The following is a 22,071-nucleotide window of genomic DNA, read 5'->3' on the forward strand; positions in this document are numbered from 1 at the left end:
CTGACTTACCAGCTGACTTCTGCCTCTTTGCTGGAGACTCAACGTTTTTGGAAGGAGTCTCAGTAGTTTTCCTCTTGCGGGAAGCTGGGGCCTTAGTCCTTCGCCCTTTCTTTGGCTCAGCAGTTTCCTCAGCTTGGCCAGCAGCAGCAGCTTTACCTTTCTTCAAAGGATGTCCAAACTTTAAGGCTCTCAGCGAGGAAGCTGTGATCTCAGTTCCTCGAGTCTTCTCCTCACCTTCGAGATCAACCTTATGGTCAATGAGGATTCTAGTGATGAGTGATCCAAGCCGCATCGTGCCAGTGCTTCGAAGGAAACCAGCAATAAGAAAGACTGGCATGTTGATGGGGGTGTATGTCAGCATATGCCAGATAAAAGCATTGCTCGAAATTGGTTGCTGATGTAGTGCAGTTGATCTTCGGGTAGATGAAATAGGTCAGCAAGTAATGAGCCATCTTCTGGTGCTGACCCATTGATGAAGCTGAGACTTCTCCTGAGTGACCCTCAGGTTTGCAAAAGTTGTGTTTATAGTCAGTTTTATCCTGATCTCCCGATCTTCTCAGCCTTGCTCCTTCAGTTTTTAGCTTGAGAAGATTTCCTATGTAGAGAGGGTTGATGAAGATGGTTTTGTTTTTCACCTCAGTGCACAGGTAGTCAGTGTTGTCATTTGCAACTTTGAGGTTGTGGTAAAACTCCCTCACCAGGTCAGGATAGGTTTCATCCCTAATCGAAAACAGCCCAGTCCATCCATTCTGTGAAATCCACTCGCAGAACGGTTGTTCATTTTGCACGAAGTTTTCAGAGACCCATCTTGAGGGCTCAACTTTCCATTCGCGGACATTGTCAAAAACCTTGGAGTAGGTCCTGACCTTTACGGGTTTTCCCTGACTAGAGGTTTGGCCAGCTTGTCCTTTGCTCGGCGTAGGAGGATTTCCAGTAGGTTCATCGGAGCTAGTCTTTTGGTGGCCGGCACCGGAGACGTTGTAGGAAATCTTAGTCATTTTCAAGGATGGGGAAGGTTTAGAAGGATTTTGAGAGAGAAAGAGTTTCTTTGCCTTAGAATTTGATTAAGCGTAAAGAATAAAAAATGGGGAATTACCCATTATTTATAGAAGAAATGAGCGGTGTGGATTTAATCAAATCCATGTGTCAGTTTTGCCTCGGGATTATGTATCGACAAAGATCCTGGCATTTATGACACATACGGCGAATACGTCATCCTAGGGCTATACGCGTGCTATTGCATTTATGCTAACGGATTAATCACTCAGTATTTAGAATGTCAAGCGTTTGATATTCTGAGAGGTCAGTGCATTATTTAAGGATGATTTTAAGTTCAAGTTCTAAACTAATTTACTCAATGTGCAAGTTTACTCAGTATTGTATATTCAGTCAGTTTCAAAAGATACTCAGCAAACAATAAATCATTCAGCATGTAATTCACTCAGCATTCAATATTCATTTAGCACAGGAATTTACTGAAGAGGATTAAACATACCAATTGCTTCTCTCAGTATGCTGAACTGCTCACGAGCCAGTGGCTTTGTGAAGATATCCGCCAGCTTCTTGCTGACTGTAGCCCTGAGCTACAAGCCTTGCTTTGTTTCTGACTACGTTTCCTTGTTCGTCCATCTTGTTCCTAAAGACCCATCTTGTTCCGATGGTCTTTTGACTCTTTGGATGAGGCACTAACTCCCATACATCATTTCTTCGAAATTGATCGAGCTCCTCTTGCATTGCGTTCATCCAGAATTCATCGTACTCAGCTTCAGCGAAATTCTTCGGTTCTTGTACTGAGACGAAAGCAACATTGCTGAGGTATTTCCTGAGTTGATTCCTCGTCATCAGGGTATTCCCAGCAGAATCAAGGATTGCACTTTCGGAGTGCCCTTTAGGAATCCTTATTTCTTTGGGTAGATTCATATCTTGTGCTGTTCCTGTTTCAACAATCTCTGCAGAAGTAGATGGGTCAGTAAAAGTAATCTTAGGTTCACTCTTACTCTTGGTCAGCCTTTTCGTGAATGACTCAGTAGCTGGTTCTGAGTCAGCGATGGTTACTGAGTTTGGATCATCTTCGGTCAGCGGCTGGTATCTACCTGCAGGGTCAGTTTCATCGAACTCTACATGTATTGACTCTTCTAAAACTTGAGTTCGCTTATTAAAAACTCTGTATGCTTTGCTGTTTGTTGAGTAGCCCAGAAAGATAGCTTCATCAGCTTTTGAATCAAACTTTGCTAAGCTATCTTTGGTATTTAAAATAAAACATCTACAGCCAAAGGCACGAAAGTATCCAATATTGGGCTTTCGTCCTTTCCAAAGTTCATAGGGGGTTTTCTTGAGTATAGGTCTAACTAGAGCCCTATTAAGAATGTAGCATGCTGTGTTAACAGCCTCACCCAAAAAATACTTTGGAAGCCTATGCTCATCCAGCATTGTCCTGGCTATTTCAACCAGAGTTCTGTTCTTCCTTTCTACAACCCCATTTTGCTGAGGTGTTCTAGGAGCAGAAAAATTGTGGTCAATGCCGCTGGCTTCACAGAATTCAACAAACTTTTGGTTTTTGAATTCTCCACCGTTATCACTACGAATATGAGCTAATTTTAGGTCTTTTTCATTTTCAATTTTTCTAACCAAATTTGAAAATGTCTCAAAGGTCTCATCCTTGCTGGTCAGCAAGATAACCCACGTATACCGAGAGAAATCATCTACAATGACCAAGAAAAATCTTCTTCCACCCAGACTCAGCGGCTGGACTGGACCAAAGAGATCCAAGTGTAGTAATTCTAACGGACGTTTAGTTGAGACAATGTTTTTACTGTGAAAAGATTGTTTGGTTTGTTTTCCAGCTTGGCAAGCGTGGCATAATTGATCTTTTTGGAATTTAAGTTCAGGCAGTCCCTCAACCAATTGCTTTCTTGCTAGTTTGGCCAGGAGGTCCATGCTTACATGACCAAGTCTCCTGTGCCATAGCCAGGAATTTTCTTCCTTCGTTACTAAGCACACAGTTTTTGAAAACTTTTTCTCTAAGTCTAGCATAAAGACATTATCTATCCGAGGGGCAGTTAAAATTAACTCATTAGTTTTACCCTCGTATATTTTACATCCAGTAGCATCAAATATAACTTTTCTTCCATTATCACATAGCTGAGCTACGCTGAGTAAGTTATATTTGAGTCCGCTGACTAGGGAGACAGATTCAATAGTAGGGTTACCTCCGACGGTTCCTGAGCCTACTATCTTACCCTTCTTGTTGTCTCCAAAACTTACACTTCCTCCTTGTTTACGTTCGAACGTGATGAATTGAGTTTCATCACCCGTCATATGCCTTGAGCATGCGCTGTCAATATACCACATTCTTGACTTCTTGGCACATCTCAGGCTTACCTGCATTGTAATCAGTTTCCTTTAGGTACCCAATTCTTTTTGGGTCCTGACTTGTTAGGTTCAATAGGTAAAGCATCATATTTTATTTTGTGGCGACATACATTAATAGTGTGGCCACTTTTTCCACAGAAGTCACAACTGACTTTCTGTTTAGGATTTTTTACTGACTTGTCAGCACCCCAGTGCTGAGCGTGCCAGCACACTTTAGTAGTGTGTCCTAACTTCCCACAAAAATCACATTGGACTTTTCGCTGGGGATTTCTTCTCTGCTGAGTACCTTGGTACTGTGTACCTTGATACTGAGTTCTCAGCGAAAAATTGTTTTTGTTTGGAACCTTTAATTGGTTCTGAATGGTTGTGACATCCTTCCTCAGTTTCTTTGAAACTGACTGGACTTCAGAGACAGACTCATGAATGATTTTCATATTTTCATGCAAAACTGAGTTGTCTTGAAGAAGGTATCTGAGGTCACTCAGTTTGACCTCTTCTACTTCATCACAGTGCCGGCTGAGTGCTTTAATCTTCCTATTACACTTTTTAACAAGTGTATAGAGATCACTCAGGGCGTTACCCATTTCATTTCTGAGTTGAGAGAGTGAGATTACCTCATTAGATTGCTCTTCATTATCTGACTCATCAGATTGGTCAGCATGCTCAGAAATGCACGGCTCAGCAAGTTCGTCAGCCATAAAGCATATCTTCGCTGACTCGGTGGCCTCAGTTTCTGTTGACGAAGATTCATCACTGTCACTCCAAGTAGCCACCATTGCCTTCTTCCCACTTTTCTTGTCTTTCCTCAGCGTGGGGCAGTTTGACTTAATATGGCCATCTTGGTGGCACTCAAAGCATGTAATGGGCTTTGAGCTGTCCTTTCTGTATTTGCTGTCGCTTGAGTCAGCCTTATACTTATCAAATTTTTTGTAAGGCTTTTTGGAATATTTGTCGTTCTTCCTGAACAGCCTCTTCATCTTTCTTGTGAACATAGCCATCTCCTCATCATCAGTTGAACTCCCGTCAGTGGAGTCAGCCTTCATGACAAGTGACTTCTGCTTCTTGTCATCAGATTTTTCCTTCACCTCAAAGTTCTTCATTGATATCTCATGGGTCAGCAATGAACCGATGAGTTCGTCATATTTGTAGGTGGTTAAATCCTGAGCTTCCTCAACTGCTGTCTTCTTTGCTTGCCAGTCTTTTGGAAGACTCCTGAGTATCTTTTTGACTTGTTCTTCCTCAGTGAAGATTTTCCCAAGTCTCTTGAGCTCATTAATGATGTTGGTGAACCTTGCGTTCATGTCTGAAATGCCCTCATCATCGTTCATCTCGAACAGCTCGTACAGTCTCATCTGCTGATTCACCTTGGATTCTTTTACTTTGTTCGTTCCCTCGTAGGTGACTTCCAGCTTTTTCTAGATCTCTTGTGCCGACTCACAACCTGAGATTTTGTTATATTCTGTAGCATCGAGCGCACAGTGAAGCATATTGATAGCCGAAGCATGGTTTTGAAGCTTCTTAAGATCATCCTCTGTCCATTCAACCTCAGCTTTAACAACTGACTGGTCATCAATAACTTTCACAGGTACAAATGGGCCTTGGACTATAGATAGCCAGGCACTCATGTTTGTAGCTTGAATGAAGTTTTTCATCCTATTCTTCCAAAAGGTATAGTTTGACCCGAAGAATAGGGGAGGCCTGGTAATGGACATCCCCTCAGGTAATATCTGAGTTGTCTGGTTTCCAGGGAGAAACCGAGTGCTGTTTTCGCCCATGGTATGGATCAACTCAAGGTTGTTAGACCTTTAGTAATGAGCTTTTAGGCTCTGATACCACTTGTTGGTCCCTTGTAAGGTTGCAAATATAGTTCCAAGGGGGGGGGGGGTTAGGAACTATTTTACCTTTTTTAAAATAATTTGGGCAGATTTCTTTTCTTTAAGAAAGGTTTATAAAACAGTGGCACTTAACACTCAGCAAGACACTGGCTTAGTCAACTAGTGACTAGGACAGCTTCGTTGCTTAGGTCAGGAAATAGCACTTAGAGTCTATTCCTGAACCTGCTCGTTTGTAGCGCACAACTCAGCTTGATCTCTTTTACTTGGTCAGTTTTAGTTTGTTTTAAGCAAGCAATATGAATAAGGAGTTAAGGTTTAGAAATACTTCACTCAGCAGATTTATCCAGGTTCGGCTTCTTCTAAGCCTACGTCCTGTCCCCGGAACACCTCCGAGATTTCAAATCCTCTACTGAGCTCTTTAAAGGTAGAGCCTCAAACCTTTTACAATATCAGCAATTGAGTATGACAAGAGTACCTTCCTCTATACTTCTACTCAATCCTAATCTCTCCGCTAAGTACTTAAAACCGAGTACTCAGCCTCTCCTTTCTACTTCTAGAAATGATAAAGATTTTGTCCTAAACAACAATTGCTAGAACACCTTAGATGATTGAAAAACAATCACTCTAGACTTTTACACAAATGAATAGACTTTGTAGTGTAAGAACTTTGCTTTGCTTTTTGCTTGCAGAACTTGTAGAGATTTGGACATCGTAATGGCTTGATCAAGTTCTGACTCTTGTGAAGCTTGTGATGGCACTATTTATAGAGACGTCTGGTCATTCGTTCATTTCGAATTTCGAAATAACCGTTGGAGGGAAACGGCTATGTGTCGTTGTCATCCTGACTTGCACAGAGCTCTTGGCCAATCACAATCGTGTATCTTTTGTCCTCGGTCAGCACAGCAGATGGTCTCTCCTTTTAAGGTAAAGTCAACTGGACAACATACTGTGTCGTCTGAACTTTGCTAAAAGAAGAAACACTTTGTCTGGAAGTTTTCCTCTGCCGGTCTGCTGTCTTGTACGCCTTGTCGAGACTTACTCAGCAGCTTCATTGTGAAGTTGTTCCTGAAGGACTTCTAGATCCTTCCGTTTGCTGAGTTGCGTTTTTGTCCAAAACGACAACGTCTTGACATACGCGGGCCGAGTGTACTGAGTTGTTTGACTTGGGCCTTGGCTTCTGTATTGGGCTTGGGCCTTCCAATCCTTATGACTTATAACATTTATACTCAACATTGAACAAACACATTAGTAGAATAAATCAACACATTTAAACTTAGTGTGTTTAGAATATGTATTCTAATTTATACTTAAACAATTTTGTCAAATCAAAATTATGTGGAAAGGTGTTTCAACACAAGTCTCCTGTGCCATAGCCAGGAATTTTCTTCCTTTGTGACTAAGCATACAGTTTTTGAAAACTTCTTTTCGAGGTTTAGCATAAAGACATTGTCTATCCGAGGGGCAGTTAAGATTAACTCATTAGTTTTACCCTCGTATATTTTACATCCAGTAGCATCAAATATAACTTTTCTCCCATTGTCACATAGCTGAGCTACGCTGAGTAAGTTATATTTGAGTCCGCTGACTAGGGAGACAGATTCAATAGTAGGGTTACCTCCGACGGTTCCTGAGCCTACTATCTTACCCTTCTTGTTGTCTCCAAAACTTACACTCCCTCCTCGTTTACGTTCAAACGTGATGAACTGAGTTTCATCACCCGTCATATGCCTTGAGCATGCGCTGTCAATATACCACATCTTTGACTTCTCGGCACATCTCAGGCTTACCTGCATTGTAACTAGTTACTTTTAGGTACCCAACTCTTTTTGGGTCCTGACTTGTTAGGTGCAACAAGTATAGCATCATATTTTATTTTATGGCGGCATACATGGACAGTATGGCCATTCTTTCCACAGAAGTCACAACTGACCTTCTGTTTAGGATTTCTTACTGACTTGTCAGCACCCCAGTGCTGAGCGTGCCAGCACACTTTAGTAGTGTGTCCTAACTTCCCATAAAAATCACATTGGACTTTTCGCTGGGGATTTCTTCTCTGCTGAGTACCTTGGTACTGTGTACCTTGATACTGAGTTCTCAGCGGAAAATTGTTTTTGTTTGGAACCTTTAATTGGTTCTGAATGGTTGTGACATCCTTCCTCAGTTTCTTTGAAACTGACTGGACTTCAGAGACAGACTCATGAATGATTTTCATATTTTCATGCAAAATTGAGTTGTCTTGAAGAAGGTATCTGAGGTCACTCAGTTTGACCTCTTCTACTTCATCACAGCGCCGGCTGAGTGCTTTAATCTTCCTATTACACTTTTTAACAAGTGTATAGAGATCACTCAGGGCGTTACCCATTTCATTTCTGAGTTGAGAGAGTGAGATTACCTCATTAGATTGCTCTTCATTATCTGACTCATCAGATAGGTCAGCATGCTCAGAAATGCATGGCTCAGCAAGTTCGTCAGCCATAAAGCATATCTTCGCTGACTCGGTGGCCTCAGTTTCTGTTGATGAAGATTCATCACTGTCACTCCAAGTAGCCACCATTGCCTTCTTCCCGCTTTTCTTATCTTTCCTCAGCGTGGGGCAGTTTGACTTAATATGGCCATCTTGGTGGCACTCAAAGCATGTAATGGGCTTTGAGCTGTCCTTTCTGTATTTGCTGTCGCTTGAGTCAGCCTTATACTTATCAAACTTTTTGTAAGGCTTTTTGGAATATTGGTCGTTCTTCCTGAACAGCCTCTTCATCTTTCTTGTAAACATAGCCATCTCCTCATCATCAGTTGAACTCCCGTCAGTGGAGTCAGCCTTCATGACAAGTGACTTCTGCTTCTTGTCATCAGATTTTTCCTTCACCTCAAAGTTCTTCATTGATATCTCATGGGTCAGCAATGAACCGATGAGTTCGTCATATTTGTAGGTGGTTAAATCCTGAGCTTCCTCAACTGCTGTTTTCTTTGCTTGCCAGTCTTTTGGAAGACTCCTGAGTATCTTTTTGACTTGTTCTTCCTCAGTGAAGATTTTCCCAAGTCTCTTGAGCTCATTAATGATGTTGGTGAACCTTGCGTTCATGTCTGAAATGCCCTCATCATTGTTCATCTCGAACAGCTCGTACAGTCTCATCTACTGATTCACCTTGGATTCTTTTACTTTGTTTGTTCCCTCGTAGGTGACTTCCAGCTTTTTCCAGATCTCTTGTGCCGACTCACAACCTGAGATTTTGTTATATTCTGCAGCATCGAGCGCACAGTGAAGCATATTGATAGCCGAATCATGGTTTTGAAGCTTCTTAAGATCATCCTCTGTCCATTCAACCTCAGCTTTAACAACTGACTGGTCATCAACAACTTTCACAGGTACAAACTGGCCTTGGACTATAGATAGCCAGGCACTCATGTTTGTAGCTTGAATGAAGTTTTTCATCCTATTCTTCCAAAAGGTATAGTTTGACCCGAAGAATAGGGGAGGCCTGGTAATGGACAGCCCCTCAGGTAATATCTGAGTTGTCTGGTTTCCAGGGAGAAACCGAGTGCTGTTTTCGCCCATAGTATGGATCAACTCAAGATTGCTAGACCTTTAGTAATGAGCTTTTAGGCTCTGATACCACTTGTTGGTCCCTTGTAAGGTTGCAAATATAGTTCCAAGGGGGGGTTAGGAACTATTTTACCTTTTTTTTAAAACAATTTGGGCAGATTTCTTTTCTTTAAGAAAAGTTTATAAAACAGCGGCACTTAACACTCAGCAAGACACTGGCTTAGTCAACTAGTGACTAGGACAGCTTCGTTGCTTAGGTCAGGAAATAGCACTTAGAGTCTATTCATGAACCTGCTCGTTTGTAGCGCACAACTCAGCTTGACCTCTTTTACTTGGTCAGTTTTAGTTTGTTTTAAGCAAGCAATATAAATAAGGAGTTAAGGTTTAAGAAAACTTCACTCAGCAGATTTATCCAGGTTCGGCTTCTTCTAAGCCTACGTCCTGTCCCCGGAACACCTCCGAGATTTCAAATCCTCTACTGAGCTCTTTAAAGGTAGAGCCTCAAACCTTTTACAATATCAGCAATTGAGTATGACAAGAGTACCTTCCTCTATACTTCTACTCAATCCTAATCTCTCCGCTGAGTACTTAAAACCGAGTACCCAGCCTCTCCTTTCTACTTCTAGAAATGATAAAGATTTTGTCCTAAACAACAATTGCTAGAACACCTTAGATGATTGAAAAACAATCACTCTAGACTTTTACACAAATGAATAGACTTTGTAGTGTAAGAACTTTGCTTTGCTTTTGATGGAGAACTTTTGTATACGTTTGATCAGCGTAGCGACTCTTGCTCAAAGTTCTCTGAAGAGTGTGGATTCTGAATGCTCTATTTATAGAGAGCTATGAGAGCTTCTGGTTATTTCAAATTTCGAAATAACCGTTGGAGGGAAACGGCTTCATGTCGCTTTCACTCAGTCTGTTCAGCAGTTCTCCTAGCCAATCAGATTCCAGCATCTTCTGTTCTTCGGTCAGTGTGGCAGTATGTTCTTCCAAATGGGGTAATGTCAAACAGACAGCTTTCTGCGTCTTCTGTTCTTTACCTACAGAGGAAATACTTGGTCTGGAAGTTGCTTTGTAGTCAGCGGCTGTCTTGTACGCTTTGTCGAGACAGCTCAGCAGCTTCATACCGAAGTTGTCTACGTGGATCTTCTCGATCCTTCTTTGCTCAGCATGCGTTTCATTACTTCAACGGCAGCGTTTTGGAGATACGCAGGCTGAGTGATCTTGGGCTTGTTTGACCTGGGCCTTGACTTCCATATAGGGCTTGGGCCTTATGATCTTTATGCTTTATAATAAATTATAAACTCAACATTGAACAAACACATTAGTAACACTAAATCAAAGCATTTAAACTTAGTGTGTTATAGAATATTTACTTTCACTTAATTAATTTTGTCAAATCAAAATCCTGTGGAAAGGTGTTTCAACACAAATGTCTTAAGGATAATTCAATTAAATCTTGGAAGGTTTAGAATTAAGTTAAGACAATATGTGCAACCCTTACGGGGGAGTCATTTCAAAAATATATCAATCATGGGGTAACTTATAACTGAGTTCCATAATTATGTATTTTGCCAACATCAAAATGGGGGAGTTTGTTGAAACACCTTTCCACAAGATTTTGATTTGACAAAATTATCCATGATTAAGAGGCAATTAAATTTAAATGCTTTGATTTAATTGTACTAATGTGTTTGTTCAATATTGAGTGCAAAAATATATATATAAAGTAAGACAGGTCAAAAGTCAGCATAAGCCAAAGCTGAGTGGAACGGAACTCAGCATGAAAGAATAGAAGCTGAGTGAAGTAGAACTCAGCATCAGAAGCTTCCTTCAAAGTTGCCAGAACGAAGCTGACTAAATTAGAAGACTCCTTCAAAATTGAATAAACCGAACGAAGCTGACTAAGAAGGAACTCAGCATGGAAGTTGAACATTCGAAGATAACGAATGAAGCTGAGTGAAAGTCAGGACAACATGAAGGATCCGTTCACTAAAGGACAAAGTCTGCCAATCTTCTGCACCAATAATTGAAGCCTCGAAAACACACAAAAGACTAATTCCAAGAATCATGGGGTCTATGGATTATTGGTAAAAGACAACTGGCACAAAAAGACAAGTCTGATGCAAGAAGACAAAACCTGACGCCTGAAGAAAACAGAGGAAGGGAATGGCGGAACAGTCTGAAGCTGACCAAAAGCTGTCTGCTAAAAGAGCCGTTTTGGACTTAACGGCTAAATCATCTCAAATGATCCAATCTTCAGAAATTCATCTATAAAAGGACAATGATAGTTCTTGGATCATTTGCCGAAGTATCAAAAGAAAAATACAAGAGAGAAAATCTTGAAAGCACTCAAATACAAAAAGATCTTACACCAACTTTTCTATTCTCTCTGTAAATGCTAGATTGATTGTTTTGTAATCATCTAAGGTGTTCTTTAGTTGAAAAAGAACAAGTGTGTGATCAATAGGAATATTGAGAGTGTTGAGCTGAGTACTTGGTTGTAAGTATTCAGTGGTAGAAAAATCTAAGTGCTGGGTTGTAGTACTTAGTAGGAGCTGAGTAGACGAATAGAGGACGTACTCTTGTATACTCACTGCCTTGTAAAGGGTTTGTGCTCTACCTTAAAAGAGCTCAGTATTGGATTGAAAATCCCAGGAGGAACTGGGGGCTGGACGTAGGCAGAGAGGCCGAACCAGGATAAGTCGTGCTGAGTAACTTCTAAACTCTTTCTCTCAATATATATATATATATGTGCATGTGTTGCTTGTTGTATTTACTCAGCTTATAAATTGTAAAACTGAAACTGAGTAAATCTGAGTGCTAAGTTGGAAGCTGACATTTCAAGTGTCAATTCCCAACTTTCAATCAAGCAGTCTTAGTCAGCATAGAACTAAAACTGTCTGACTAATCAATCGCCCGTGCTGACCAACACGCTGAGTTATCAAACTCTTAAAATAACATGAAGTCAGCATAATTAAAAGCGAAAAAGTTATATTAGTTCCTAACCCCCCCTTGGAACTAATTACTAAGGACCAACATGTTTAACCTAGCAATGTTAGGTAAACAGGGTTGGAAATTACTAAAATTCCCAAATACTTTAGTGAGTCAAATGTTCGAAGCTAAATATTACCCTAGGGAGGACTTACTTCTCTCCAAATTAGGCAATAATCCTAGTATGGTTTGGAGAAGCATATGGGAAGGCATTAGTATATTGAAAACATGGGTTAAATGGAGAGTGGAAGATGGTAGATCAATCAGAGTTTGGGAGGATGAGTGGGTTCCTAATCTAGAGGGTTTTTGCATAAACTCCTTTTTGGTCCCTGGAATGGAGAATTTGATGGTAGCGGACTTGTTCCTTGAAAATGGGAGAGGGTGGGACATGCAGAGACTAAATGGCTGCTTTAGTGAAGTGGAAGTGCATGCTATTAGTGATATTATCTTGCCATACAATGCAGGGGAAGATATAAGAATCCGGCATTGGTCAAGGGATGGACACTACAATGTTCACTCAGGCTACTTGTCAGGTATGGGGCTAGTAGAAGCTAGCAGAGTCCATGAGGGTTGGAAGAGGTTGTGGAAGTTGATGATTCCCCCTAAACTGAAACAGTTTATTTGGCGTCTGTGTTCAAAGTGCTTACCCACTAGAGCTCGGTTGGCCCAGAGAAGAGTCCCCATTTCAACTGAATGCCCAGTATGTGTGGAGCAAGTAGAGATAGATAACCATTTATTTGTTGATTGTTGTTTCGCAGGTGACATTTGGCGTGTAGCAGGCGTTCCTGTGCCGAGAGTGGATAACAGTAACCTTGACGAGTGGCTTCTCCAAGCCTTGAGCAACTCAAATATGGAAGAAGTAGTTAGAATCTATTGTGCACTCAAAGCAATCTGGGACCACAGAAACAGAGTCCTGTGGCACATGAGATGGTGGCCGGCAGACACGGCTTGGCGAATCAGTTTGGAGGTTGTTCAGGATTGGAAGGCCTATCAACAGAAGCCGCCAGCTTTGGACAATCGACACACGCAAGCAACACACATACAGACGGCCCCGCCGATGGCTGCCCAGCCACTCCCGCATGCACAGGGCACACAGATGAGAGGTAACCACTTTTTGCCAAATCCTCAACATAGATGGTACACGCCTAGCCCGGGCTTTATCAAATGCAATATAGACGGGGCCATTTTCAATGAATTAGAGAGTAGTGGCATGGGAGCGGTGATTAGGGACGAAAGGGGAGCATTTCTCTTTTGTAGTAGCAGTCTTATCCCAAGCATTAAGGAGCCACGTGTCATTGAAGCTCTTGCAATCCGCACGAGTTTGTTATGGATTGCTAATTTGGGTTATTCTGCTGTTATTTTTGAATCTGATGCTAAGGCTGTGGTAGATGCTATTCACTCTGAAAAGCAGGACATTTCTGAATTTGGTATGATTGTGGAAGATTGTCGAGTCCTGCTAAGATCCACCCCTTCTTTTAAATTAGCTTTTATTTCTCGTTTAGCGAACAGTACGGCTCATTTGGTAGCTAGGCTTGCCTGTTCCAATGCTAGCGATTTTGTTTCAACTGTTGTGCCAGACTGGCTTGTGAACACTATTTATATGGATGCAAATCCATCATCTATTTAAGCGTCACTTTCAGGTTCAAAAAAAAAGTTTAGAGAGATAATTAAAATTTTGAGATATGCTAGAAAACATTTACGCCTAATATTATGAAATTCAACTAATGATATACCTTATACTCCATTATCCACTTTATATATTTCCCTAAATTCCATATCATATCATATCATTATCATATATTATATTATTTTGAAAGGAAACTTTATTAATGACCTCAATATAGGATAAGAAGTTAACATCACATGCTCTGAACATTAAAATGAATTAAAATAATACGACTCAGCTAGAATATGATTCACCTTGTCAGCTTGCCTCCGAACAAATTAAACTGAGTAAGAGTCATATTATCGAAGCAGAAACCGACACCAACCAACCAAAATTTTGGATACCACACTCCGAATGATCTTCATTTGGACACAAGCTAGAATAAATAACGTCAACCACAAAGCTTGGCATCCATTTAAAAAATAACCCTCTGCAAAACTTGGTCTTCCATCCAGGCTGTAGCCTGTACTAAAGCCAGCACCTCGCTTTCCTTCACTGTTAACAGCTTGTAAAGCATTGTCGTCCTCGCACAAGAAAAACTACCATGATTATCGCGGATGACAGCTCCCAAGCACACCTAAGACGGTCAGCAGCAAAAAAAGCTGCATCAGTGTTGCATTTTAACAAAAGAGGGCGGACAATGCCAAAACAAACACTCCGAGCCCTGCTGAGCTGAACCTATTTAACAGAGCTGTTTGACTCGGGTCCAGGAACACAATGTAACCATAACAACAAAACTGATCTGATCCGTTGGAGTGAGCATTGTGAAGAAAAAGCATGCAAAGTTACCTGCATTCCGAGCTGAAGCAGAAATCAAATCCGTCATGCCAGCAGTGCCTAAAAAATACACACACTTTATTAGGGACTTCTGATCTTCCAAATCAATTGTCAATTTCCATGATGTGAAATTGATCATCCCTGGAGACAATAATTTTGTACACACTTTTAAATGAAACCAACCGAAATCACTTGAGCTAAAAGCTCAAACTAATAGTTAAAAGTCCACTTTATACTAATATCCGATAGTAAATGCTTGAAGAGTTCAGGTGCCAAATAACCCTGTCTTCCCGATTCTCCCACCTACAACTTCAACATTTCTTGAATGTTACGAGGTTTAAATATAAAACCACTAAAACAATGTCTTCAGCTCTCACAATTTGTAAGGAGAATCCTATCAATAAAATCAAAGCTAGTGAAAATAATCATTAAATATCCACTTTTTGCAATATATATCACAATTAATACATAAAAATAAAGTAAAAGTCACACCAATTATATATGTACATCTTCATGTAAATTACAAACATATATCTTAAAAATAAAAAATGACTTTAGAGACAGTAATGAGCAAACCAGCAGAATTTCCCTCCTCCTTTACACAATTCATCTTGTTCTTCATTCCCTCTACTATGAATCCACCATAACATATTTGTAACAGAATTACCTTCTTCTTCTTCTCCTTCCTCTTTCATATTTCTTATCTTCTCCAATGCTTTTTCTCTGTCATAAATCCCTTCCATGGCATAAACAAATCCTTTCCACCCTTCACTCACTCCTTCCTTTTCTAAACTTGGCAATGCCCAATTCACAACCTCCTTTACAAACCCTAAATCACTGAACAAAACCTCACTAATTGGCAACATTAATGGCAGATCTGAATTAGGCATAAAAAGTGTCTTACTTTCCCTTTTATTAGCCCATAAAACACCCACTAACCTATTCTCTTTGCTGAAATCTTCTCCATATAATAAACTCTCACCTTCTTTAACTTGCCACCATGTTTGAGCTGCTTGAATTTCCATGGCTGCAAGTGTTGATCCAATGGCAACAAGATGAGTGTCTCCATATGCTAATCCCATTAAAGCTGCTGAATAGTATGCATTCACTGATTCATTTGAGCTTTTCTGGTTTCGTCCATCGGATGATTCGGTTAGTCCTGATGACCATGAATGCAATTTGTACATGTCAAAACATCTTAAACGTGTGTAGCTTGAGTTTACTTGTCTTCCTATGTTCATAAAATCAGCCATTAGAGAATAAGCCTGAGGCTTGTACTTGTTTCCCCATAAGGGATCAATTTTCGCAAGAACAGCTATTGAATAGACAAAGTAACCAAGATGATTCAAGTGATCATTGTAAACCCCAAATCCAAAATCTGCAGCAGCATCAGTTGTACCTTGTTTGGTTACAATTCCTCCCCACTTTTCATCATATAGAAAACCATTTTCCTTTGAGGTTCCATCGAGCCATGGCTCAATTGTTTCCTTTAAGTACTTCTTAATTGCAGGTAGAACATCTGTGTGCCCAATTTCCTCAGCTATCAAAGCCAATCTTGCTGCTCTTGAGCTCAATTTAGCACAATGATAAGATGAAGCTGTTGTTATTGCTGATGATGGATTTAAAGACTCCACATTTTTGCACAATGAAGACACAATCTCAGTGAAAGATGAATCTTCATCTTTCACACCCTTTATTGAATGCCAAGTTATTGAAATAGGATCAGATTTCAATAGCCAAGAATCCCCAATTACACCAACAAGATCACCATCAATGCTTCTATACTTGAAATCATTCAGAATGATTACGTTTTCACTTGATAAAAGCTTAACATGCAAAGGATGTGCAAGCATAAGCAAGTCGCCAAACCCATTCTTTTCCCACTTATACTCAATTGAAAATGGTTTTGTTAAATCAGCATTGCCTGATACTGCATAGCAAGAGCTGAACCGATCAAGAATTGCTTCATGTTTCCGTTTAGAATCTGGCACTATAGCAATCCTTACAATGCCAGAAAACCCATCAGAAGTAATGGAAGATCCTCCCCGACTTAAATTCATCTGTGCAGATGAATATATTAGCCACGTTTGACCATTATTAAGCTTAAGAGTGTGCTTGGTGAGTGAAGTGTTTGAAGAAAGTGAAAGAATGTGATGAATTGTTGATATAGAAATTGAAGTATTGGAAAGAACCGAACATGTCAAAAAAGGGCTTCCTCTAGTAAGAAAGAAGCGGAAGTTTGAAGAGGGTATATCCAAAGTGAGACTAAGATCACTATAAGAAGATATAACATGGTTTTGTTGAGCATTTGGGTCAGTTTTATTTGAAGCAGAGATGGTAAGATCAGGCTGAAATCTCTGCTGTATAAAGGAGGAAGTGTGAATCTGAAAAGGGTAGGAGACAGAAAGGGAAGAATTGGAGGATTTAATGAGATAGGGATGAATGAATTCGGGTTGGTCGCCATTAGAAAGGGTGAAGTTTTGAAAGAAAGAGTTAGTAGGCAAAGGGGAGGAGAGAAGAGAAGGGGAAAAGAATTTGGAAGGATCAGGTAAGATTGTGGATTGTGCTGTTGGGAAGAGAAATGGAAAGGTTTGACGTGGCTTTTGTGGAGGTTCTTCTGGTGGGGGTGGTTCTTCTGGTGGTGGAGGAGGAGGTGGAGGGGGTGGTGGGGGCGGTGGTGGGGGAGGGGGAGGTGGGGGTGGTGGTGGTGGAGGCGGTGGTGGGAGTTGGTGTCTGCGGCGTTTCCTGAAAGGCCTCTCAAGTTCGCGGCCTATTTTTTTCAGCATTTGAGAAAAGAATTGGAGGGAATTGAAAAGTTGGTTTAGTTAGTTAGGTTTTTGTAAGAAGATATTGTAATTTAGGGATGTATATATAGATGTGAAGAATTAGGGGAATTTTGAATTGGGTAAATAGCAAAGAAATGTGCATAAAATTGGACAAGGATTATTTAAGGTAAAAGAAAAGAATTAAGAAGGGAAGAATAAGATTTTGTGGTGAAGGGGACAAAGAATGTTGGGATTTGAGAATGGAGAAGGGCAGGTAATGAATATTCTGCTTATGATTAATTCAATATTTAAGTTGGATAGTATGATGCATTCGATGCTTATTTTATTTTTTACAAAGTAAGTTTTACTTTGTTTTTTCTACCATTGGATGAACTTACTTTGTCAAAGTTCATCACCATTCAAAGGTGGAAAAAACAAAGTAAGACTTACTTTGTCAAAAACAAAGTAAGCATAGCCTAACCTTGGATTAGTAAAATATTATTCACATGAGTAGAAATTCAGTATTCAAGTTGATAGTATCTGTTAAAAAAAATAAGGTATCGTTAGGAGCAATTTTATTTCTAATATTTTAAATTGTACAATTTATTTCTAATGTTGGTATTCAATAGCAATTTACTCCTAACATTGTTAAGTTTGAGAAATAATTCATCAAATTGTCTTCTCGGTTATGAATCTTGTTATCTATACATCACATGTGCATCATTTTATCACTTATTATTAACAGATCATTAACATATGACTAGACCTGAATTTTTTTTATAAAAAATTAAAAAATATACTATCTTTTGTACGAGTTTAACAAAAAAAAATTCAATTTTTTTTACCGAATTTATAAATATTAATCTCCAATTTTATTATTAAATCACAGAAAATATGATTTTTTTAAAACAAACTATATGCAATTGGTGTAGAATAATGAACAAAATTTATGTGTTTTATAATAATATCTGACATTGACCAAACTTGCCAATGTTAGGGGTAAAGTTACTATTGGCTACCAATGTTAGAGGTAAAATTGCTCCTGATTGTAAACATTAAGCGTATTTTTGCACATTATAAAAGAAGAAGAAGTTGATACTGAATTTTCATACTTTCTATTCAAGTTTGAATTAAGTAATTCTTAAAAAAACTAAGAGTAAATTAAAAAAAGATCACGTGCTTTTACATATTGTCAAACTGGTATCTGATAAATTTTTTATCCAAAAGCTGATTGATCTTTCTTGTTTTGACAAGAAGATGATTGAAGTTTTTCGTTTTACTTAAAACAAAAATTTTAGTGTTACGACCTCAAAATTGAAAAATTCAAAAACTTAATGATGTTTTAAGCAACTTTAATTCTTTAACTTTTTTTATTTTGCGAGCATTTAGGTGCTGTTTGGTAATGAGAGAAAAAATAAATATTTTGGAGAGAGAATTCTAAAAAAATGATGATTTTGAAAAATAAAAAATTTGTTTCTAATAAATGTAGTACTAAAACAACTTTAAAAGTTTTCAATTTTGAAATCCTTAACATTTAATTTTATAGTATCAAATTAAAAAATCATTATTTTATACGTTCCGATATTTATTTTCAAGTATAATACATAAAAAGGTTTTTTTTTTTAAATTACTAGTGTTAAATGCAAATGCATGCCCTTACATTTTGTATCATTTTATTAAAGGTTAGTCTATGCTTACTTTGTTTTTGACAAAATAAGCATTACTTTGTTTTTTTCACCATTAGATGCAAATGCATGCCCTCATCCAATAGCTTATTATTTTATTATTCTGAATTAAATTCTCAAATATACTACAAACAGAAATACAAAAATTAAGTCAAATATAAATTTGTAGAAAAATAAGATCTCAATTCTCATATTTGCAATATGAAGTGATAGGGTCTCAATTGAATAATTAGAAACTTTACGGACCACAATTCAACTTTTCCAACAAAATCTGTTGTGCGCATTACTCCGGTCCAAACCCTGATTTCGCCGGTTCAATTGCTGAACAATATTTGCAGATTACAGAGGTTGAACAGAAGATTTGGGTCGGGAGCAATGGCGGGATTACTAGCATGGGCGGCAGATGTGGTAGGGGGTCACGGTGGTGAACAGAGTAATGAAGCAGACGCCGTTCCATTGATCTTTACAGAAGACCAACAAAAATATGTTGGCGAATTAGATCGAAAGGCAAGCTCTTTGAGCCGGGCGATCCAGGATCTGCGGCTGAGATTGCCGCCGCCCGATATCTCTCAACGCCTTCCTCACCTCCTTGCACACTCCCTCGCTTCCAATGCGGCTCTTGCTTTGCAACTGAACGCTCACTCTGCCACCAAGGAGCAAGTAATTCATCAATATTTTTTTCTATGCTGAATGTGATTGATTGAATTCTGGCCATCTCCCTCTTACGGTTATATTGGTGTACGGTGCAGCTTATCCTCTGTGTTTTGTAGTTCTTATCAAATTATACCTTTGGTTTGTATGTGTTCTTTTATTTAGATGGTGCAAAATCTTAAAAGGGAAAATTGTTTTTTCTGATTTAGTTTTTTTGAATTGTTTGTGATAGATGCCTGTTACCTGAGGAAATTGCAGTCCATGCCTTCAACAAAAAACTGACTTGCCATCAGAATCATTCACATGTTTAAGATTAGTAATTAGTATGTTTGTTACTGAATCGGCTTTATCCATCTGCTTTTGCACTAACTGAAAATATGTTATTTGGTCTAATTGATTCTAAGCTGCAGTTTGCGAACATACGTTTTGAGTAAAGAGTGGGTGCATGCAAATTTTTATGCTTGAAATATTTTGATGCACAAAGTTGACTGAATAACTACCAAATTTTATGCATCAAGAATATGTTTACTGAATAACTGCCAAATTTTATGCATCAAGAACATGTTTACTGCTGCATTGTTTGCAAATGAGGAATACATTAGACCTTGTTGTATAAACTTGGGTGATATTTAATTGGAATCTTTTTCTTGAATTGTTTTGTGAAAAGTAAGTTTAATAGTCCATGTACTTGTCTAGAGGAGATGTTGAATTGATGAAGATATCATGTGGAAATGAGTCCATCTGCACCATCTCCAAGTTTACAATATATGATTGTGCAATGTCTTTGATTATTATATTATGGATGGAATTTGTTGGCTGATCTGATAATTTCTCCAAAAGGTGATTGCTCCCCTTTCACTTATTAATTAATTGCTATTATTAACAGGCCCAGTTGAGAGAGGTGACATTGCAGGAAGAAAATGTTGCATATGAAAAGGCTATATCAAACTGTGAGAATAAAATACAGGAGAAAGTGCAGGAAACCGATATGCTTAAGAGGAAGCTACAGGTTTGGGCTTAACCTTGCCATGCTTTTGCTGCTCTCTAATTGGTTTCTGAAGAAATCATTTGTTTTCCTTAAATGTATCAACATCTCTAATACTTCAGATGTATCCTTCATGACAGGAAATGGATGACACTGAAAAGATTTTGAGAGAGGAGCTTGAAAATGTAGAAAGCACATTGGAGAGCAGCCAGTCTGGAAGTTATGATGATTTGGCTGTGCCAGGAAAAGGACTTGAAGCTGAACCAGATACACAAGCTGCAAAGTCCACTTTATCGGAGAAGTTAGAGAACAAGAAAAAGGAACTGGTATATAAGTAACTTTTCTCAGCATCTTACGAATTTTCTTAATTTTCCCATGGGGCCGTTGTACTGAAAATCCACCTGATTCTCATCCTCTTAGAGTTCACTGGAAGAAATAGTTCACAATTTAGAGAAAAAATGGGCAAAAATTCAGGATGCTGCGGCGAAGAAGCCTACACCAGGTATTGGCAATTTTTTGAACTTCATTTGATGTATGTGCAATTACACATACATGATTACTTGAATGAGGCACAAGCACACTAAGGATAGAAGTGGCCGAAAATAGGCCTTCTGTGTTTCTTTGAAACCCACGCACTAACTTATAGTCACTTACCTATGTGGTTGCCAGAAAAATTCTTGTACTCTGAAACTCATTGTAGGAAATTTGACCCAAAAGCAATTTTTGTTTGCAGCTCAGAGAGAAAAGATATTGGATAAACAGCTTCATAGTTCGATTGAGCAACTAGCAACAAAACAGGTGCATTTTGCAGTTATGGATATATATCTATCTATATATGTATATATATTCTATTTCTTTGTTATGTGATATATGTCTTGAAAGTAAAACACAATATTATACAGTTATTGGCTTTGATTATAGGCACAAGCTGAAGGCCTGGTCAATGAAATCCATTTGAAAGAAATTGAGCTGGAAAGATTAAATGGATTGTGGAGACGGCTTCAAAGCAACAATTTAGAGGCCAATAATGCCAGGAATCGTTTTGTAAGAAGCAACTCAGACAAGGGATCCTCTTCTTCTTTGGACTTCGTAGCAGACAAGCTTCCTTATTCGACTAATGGCCGAACAGAACACCAGAAGAGGCTTATGCTACTGAGGTCGGCTTTTGTGCTCTACATTTTGTTCTTGCATATCTTGGTCTTCATCAAGATTTCATTTTGACTAACATGTGAATGTACTCTGTATTATCTTCAAAAAGATCCTTCCCTTTTGAATAATGTTTTAATTTCTTACTCAACTCATTTTATTATTTCTATTGTATAGGACTTATAATTGACGTCTTTGTATATAAATAGATAAAATGTCTCTGTTGTATTTTACCTTTGGGTGTATTTAATATTTCGATGCATGATAAATGAAACTATAAACACAATTGAAATTGATGTATAGGACTTGTAATATGTATTTTATTAACAAACAAACAGACTTTTGGAAGAAACAAAAAAGAATAATTTTATGTAATTAAATTGTATACTAACAAACATGCTAACCAAATCAGTTTTTGCTGGGGTTATCAGTTGTCATTTTCTATATATATATATATTTTTGGCCAACTTCTACTCTTGCCTTTTATGCATGCAAATGAAAGTTTAAGGTAATGTATTTATGAGAAAAGAAAAATGGGAATGGAAATGGTGAGAAGATTATGAAGGAGCAAAGTTATGTCAGTCTCTTGCTGGATTCATTGTTTTACCACCAGTTCTACATGCTGCGTCCAAAAGAAGAAGAAGTCGAGCT

The 22,071-nt window shown here is 38.7% G+C and overlaps 2 protein-coding genes across 2 annotated transcripts; one reads left to right on the plus strand and one right to left on the minus strand.

Moving 5' to 3' along the window:
• Positions 1 to 14,629: 14,629 nt before the first annotated feature.
• On the minus strand, positions 14,630 to 16,974 carry LOC136211529 (glucan endo-1,3-beta-D-glucosidase ARB_01444-like). The gene has a single exon (XM_066002724.1). The coding sequence runs from the start codon at positions 16,972 to 16,974 to the stop codon at positions 14,743 to 14,745; it is 2,232 nt and encodes a 743-aa protein (XP_065858796.1). The 3' UTR covers positions 14,630 to 14,742.
• Positions 16,975 to 18,932: 1,958 nt separating this feature from the next.
• Positions 18,933 to 21,706, plus strand: LOC136207298 (uncharacterized). Its single transcript, XM_065998584.1, has 6 exons — positions 18,933 to 19,298; positions 20,176 to 20,298; positions 20,415 to 20,600; positions 20,695 to 20,776; positions 21,008 to 21,072; positions 21,196 to 21,706. The coding sequence occupies exons 1-6, from the start codon at positions 19,014 to 19,016 to the stop codon at positions 21,493 to 21,495; spliced, it is 1,041 nt and encodes a 346-aa protein (XP_065854656.1). The 5' UTR covers positions 18,933 to 19,013; the 3' UTR covers positions 21,496 to 21,706.
• Positions 21,707 to 22,071: the final 365 nt, after the last annotated feature.

Source organism: Euphorbia lathyris, chromosome 1, assembly GCF_963576675.1.
Source record: "Euphorbia lathyris chromosome 1, ddEupLath1.1, whole genome shotgun sequence".
NCBI classification, from domain to species: Eukaryota; Viridiplantae; Streptophyta; class Magnoliopsida; order Malpighiales; family Euphorbiaceae; genus Euphorbia; species Euphorbia lathyris.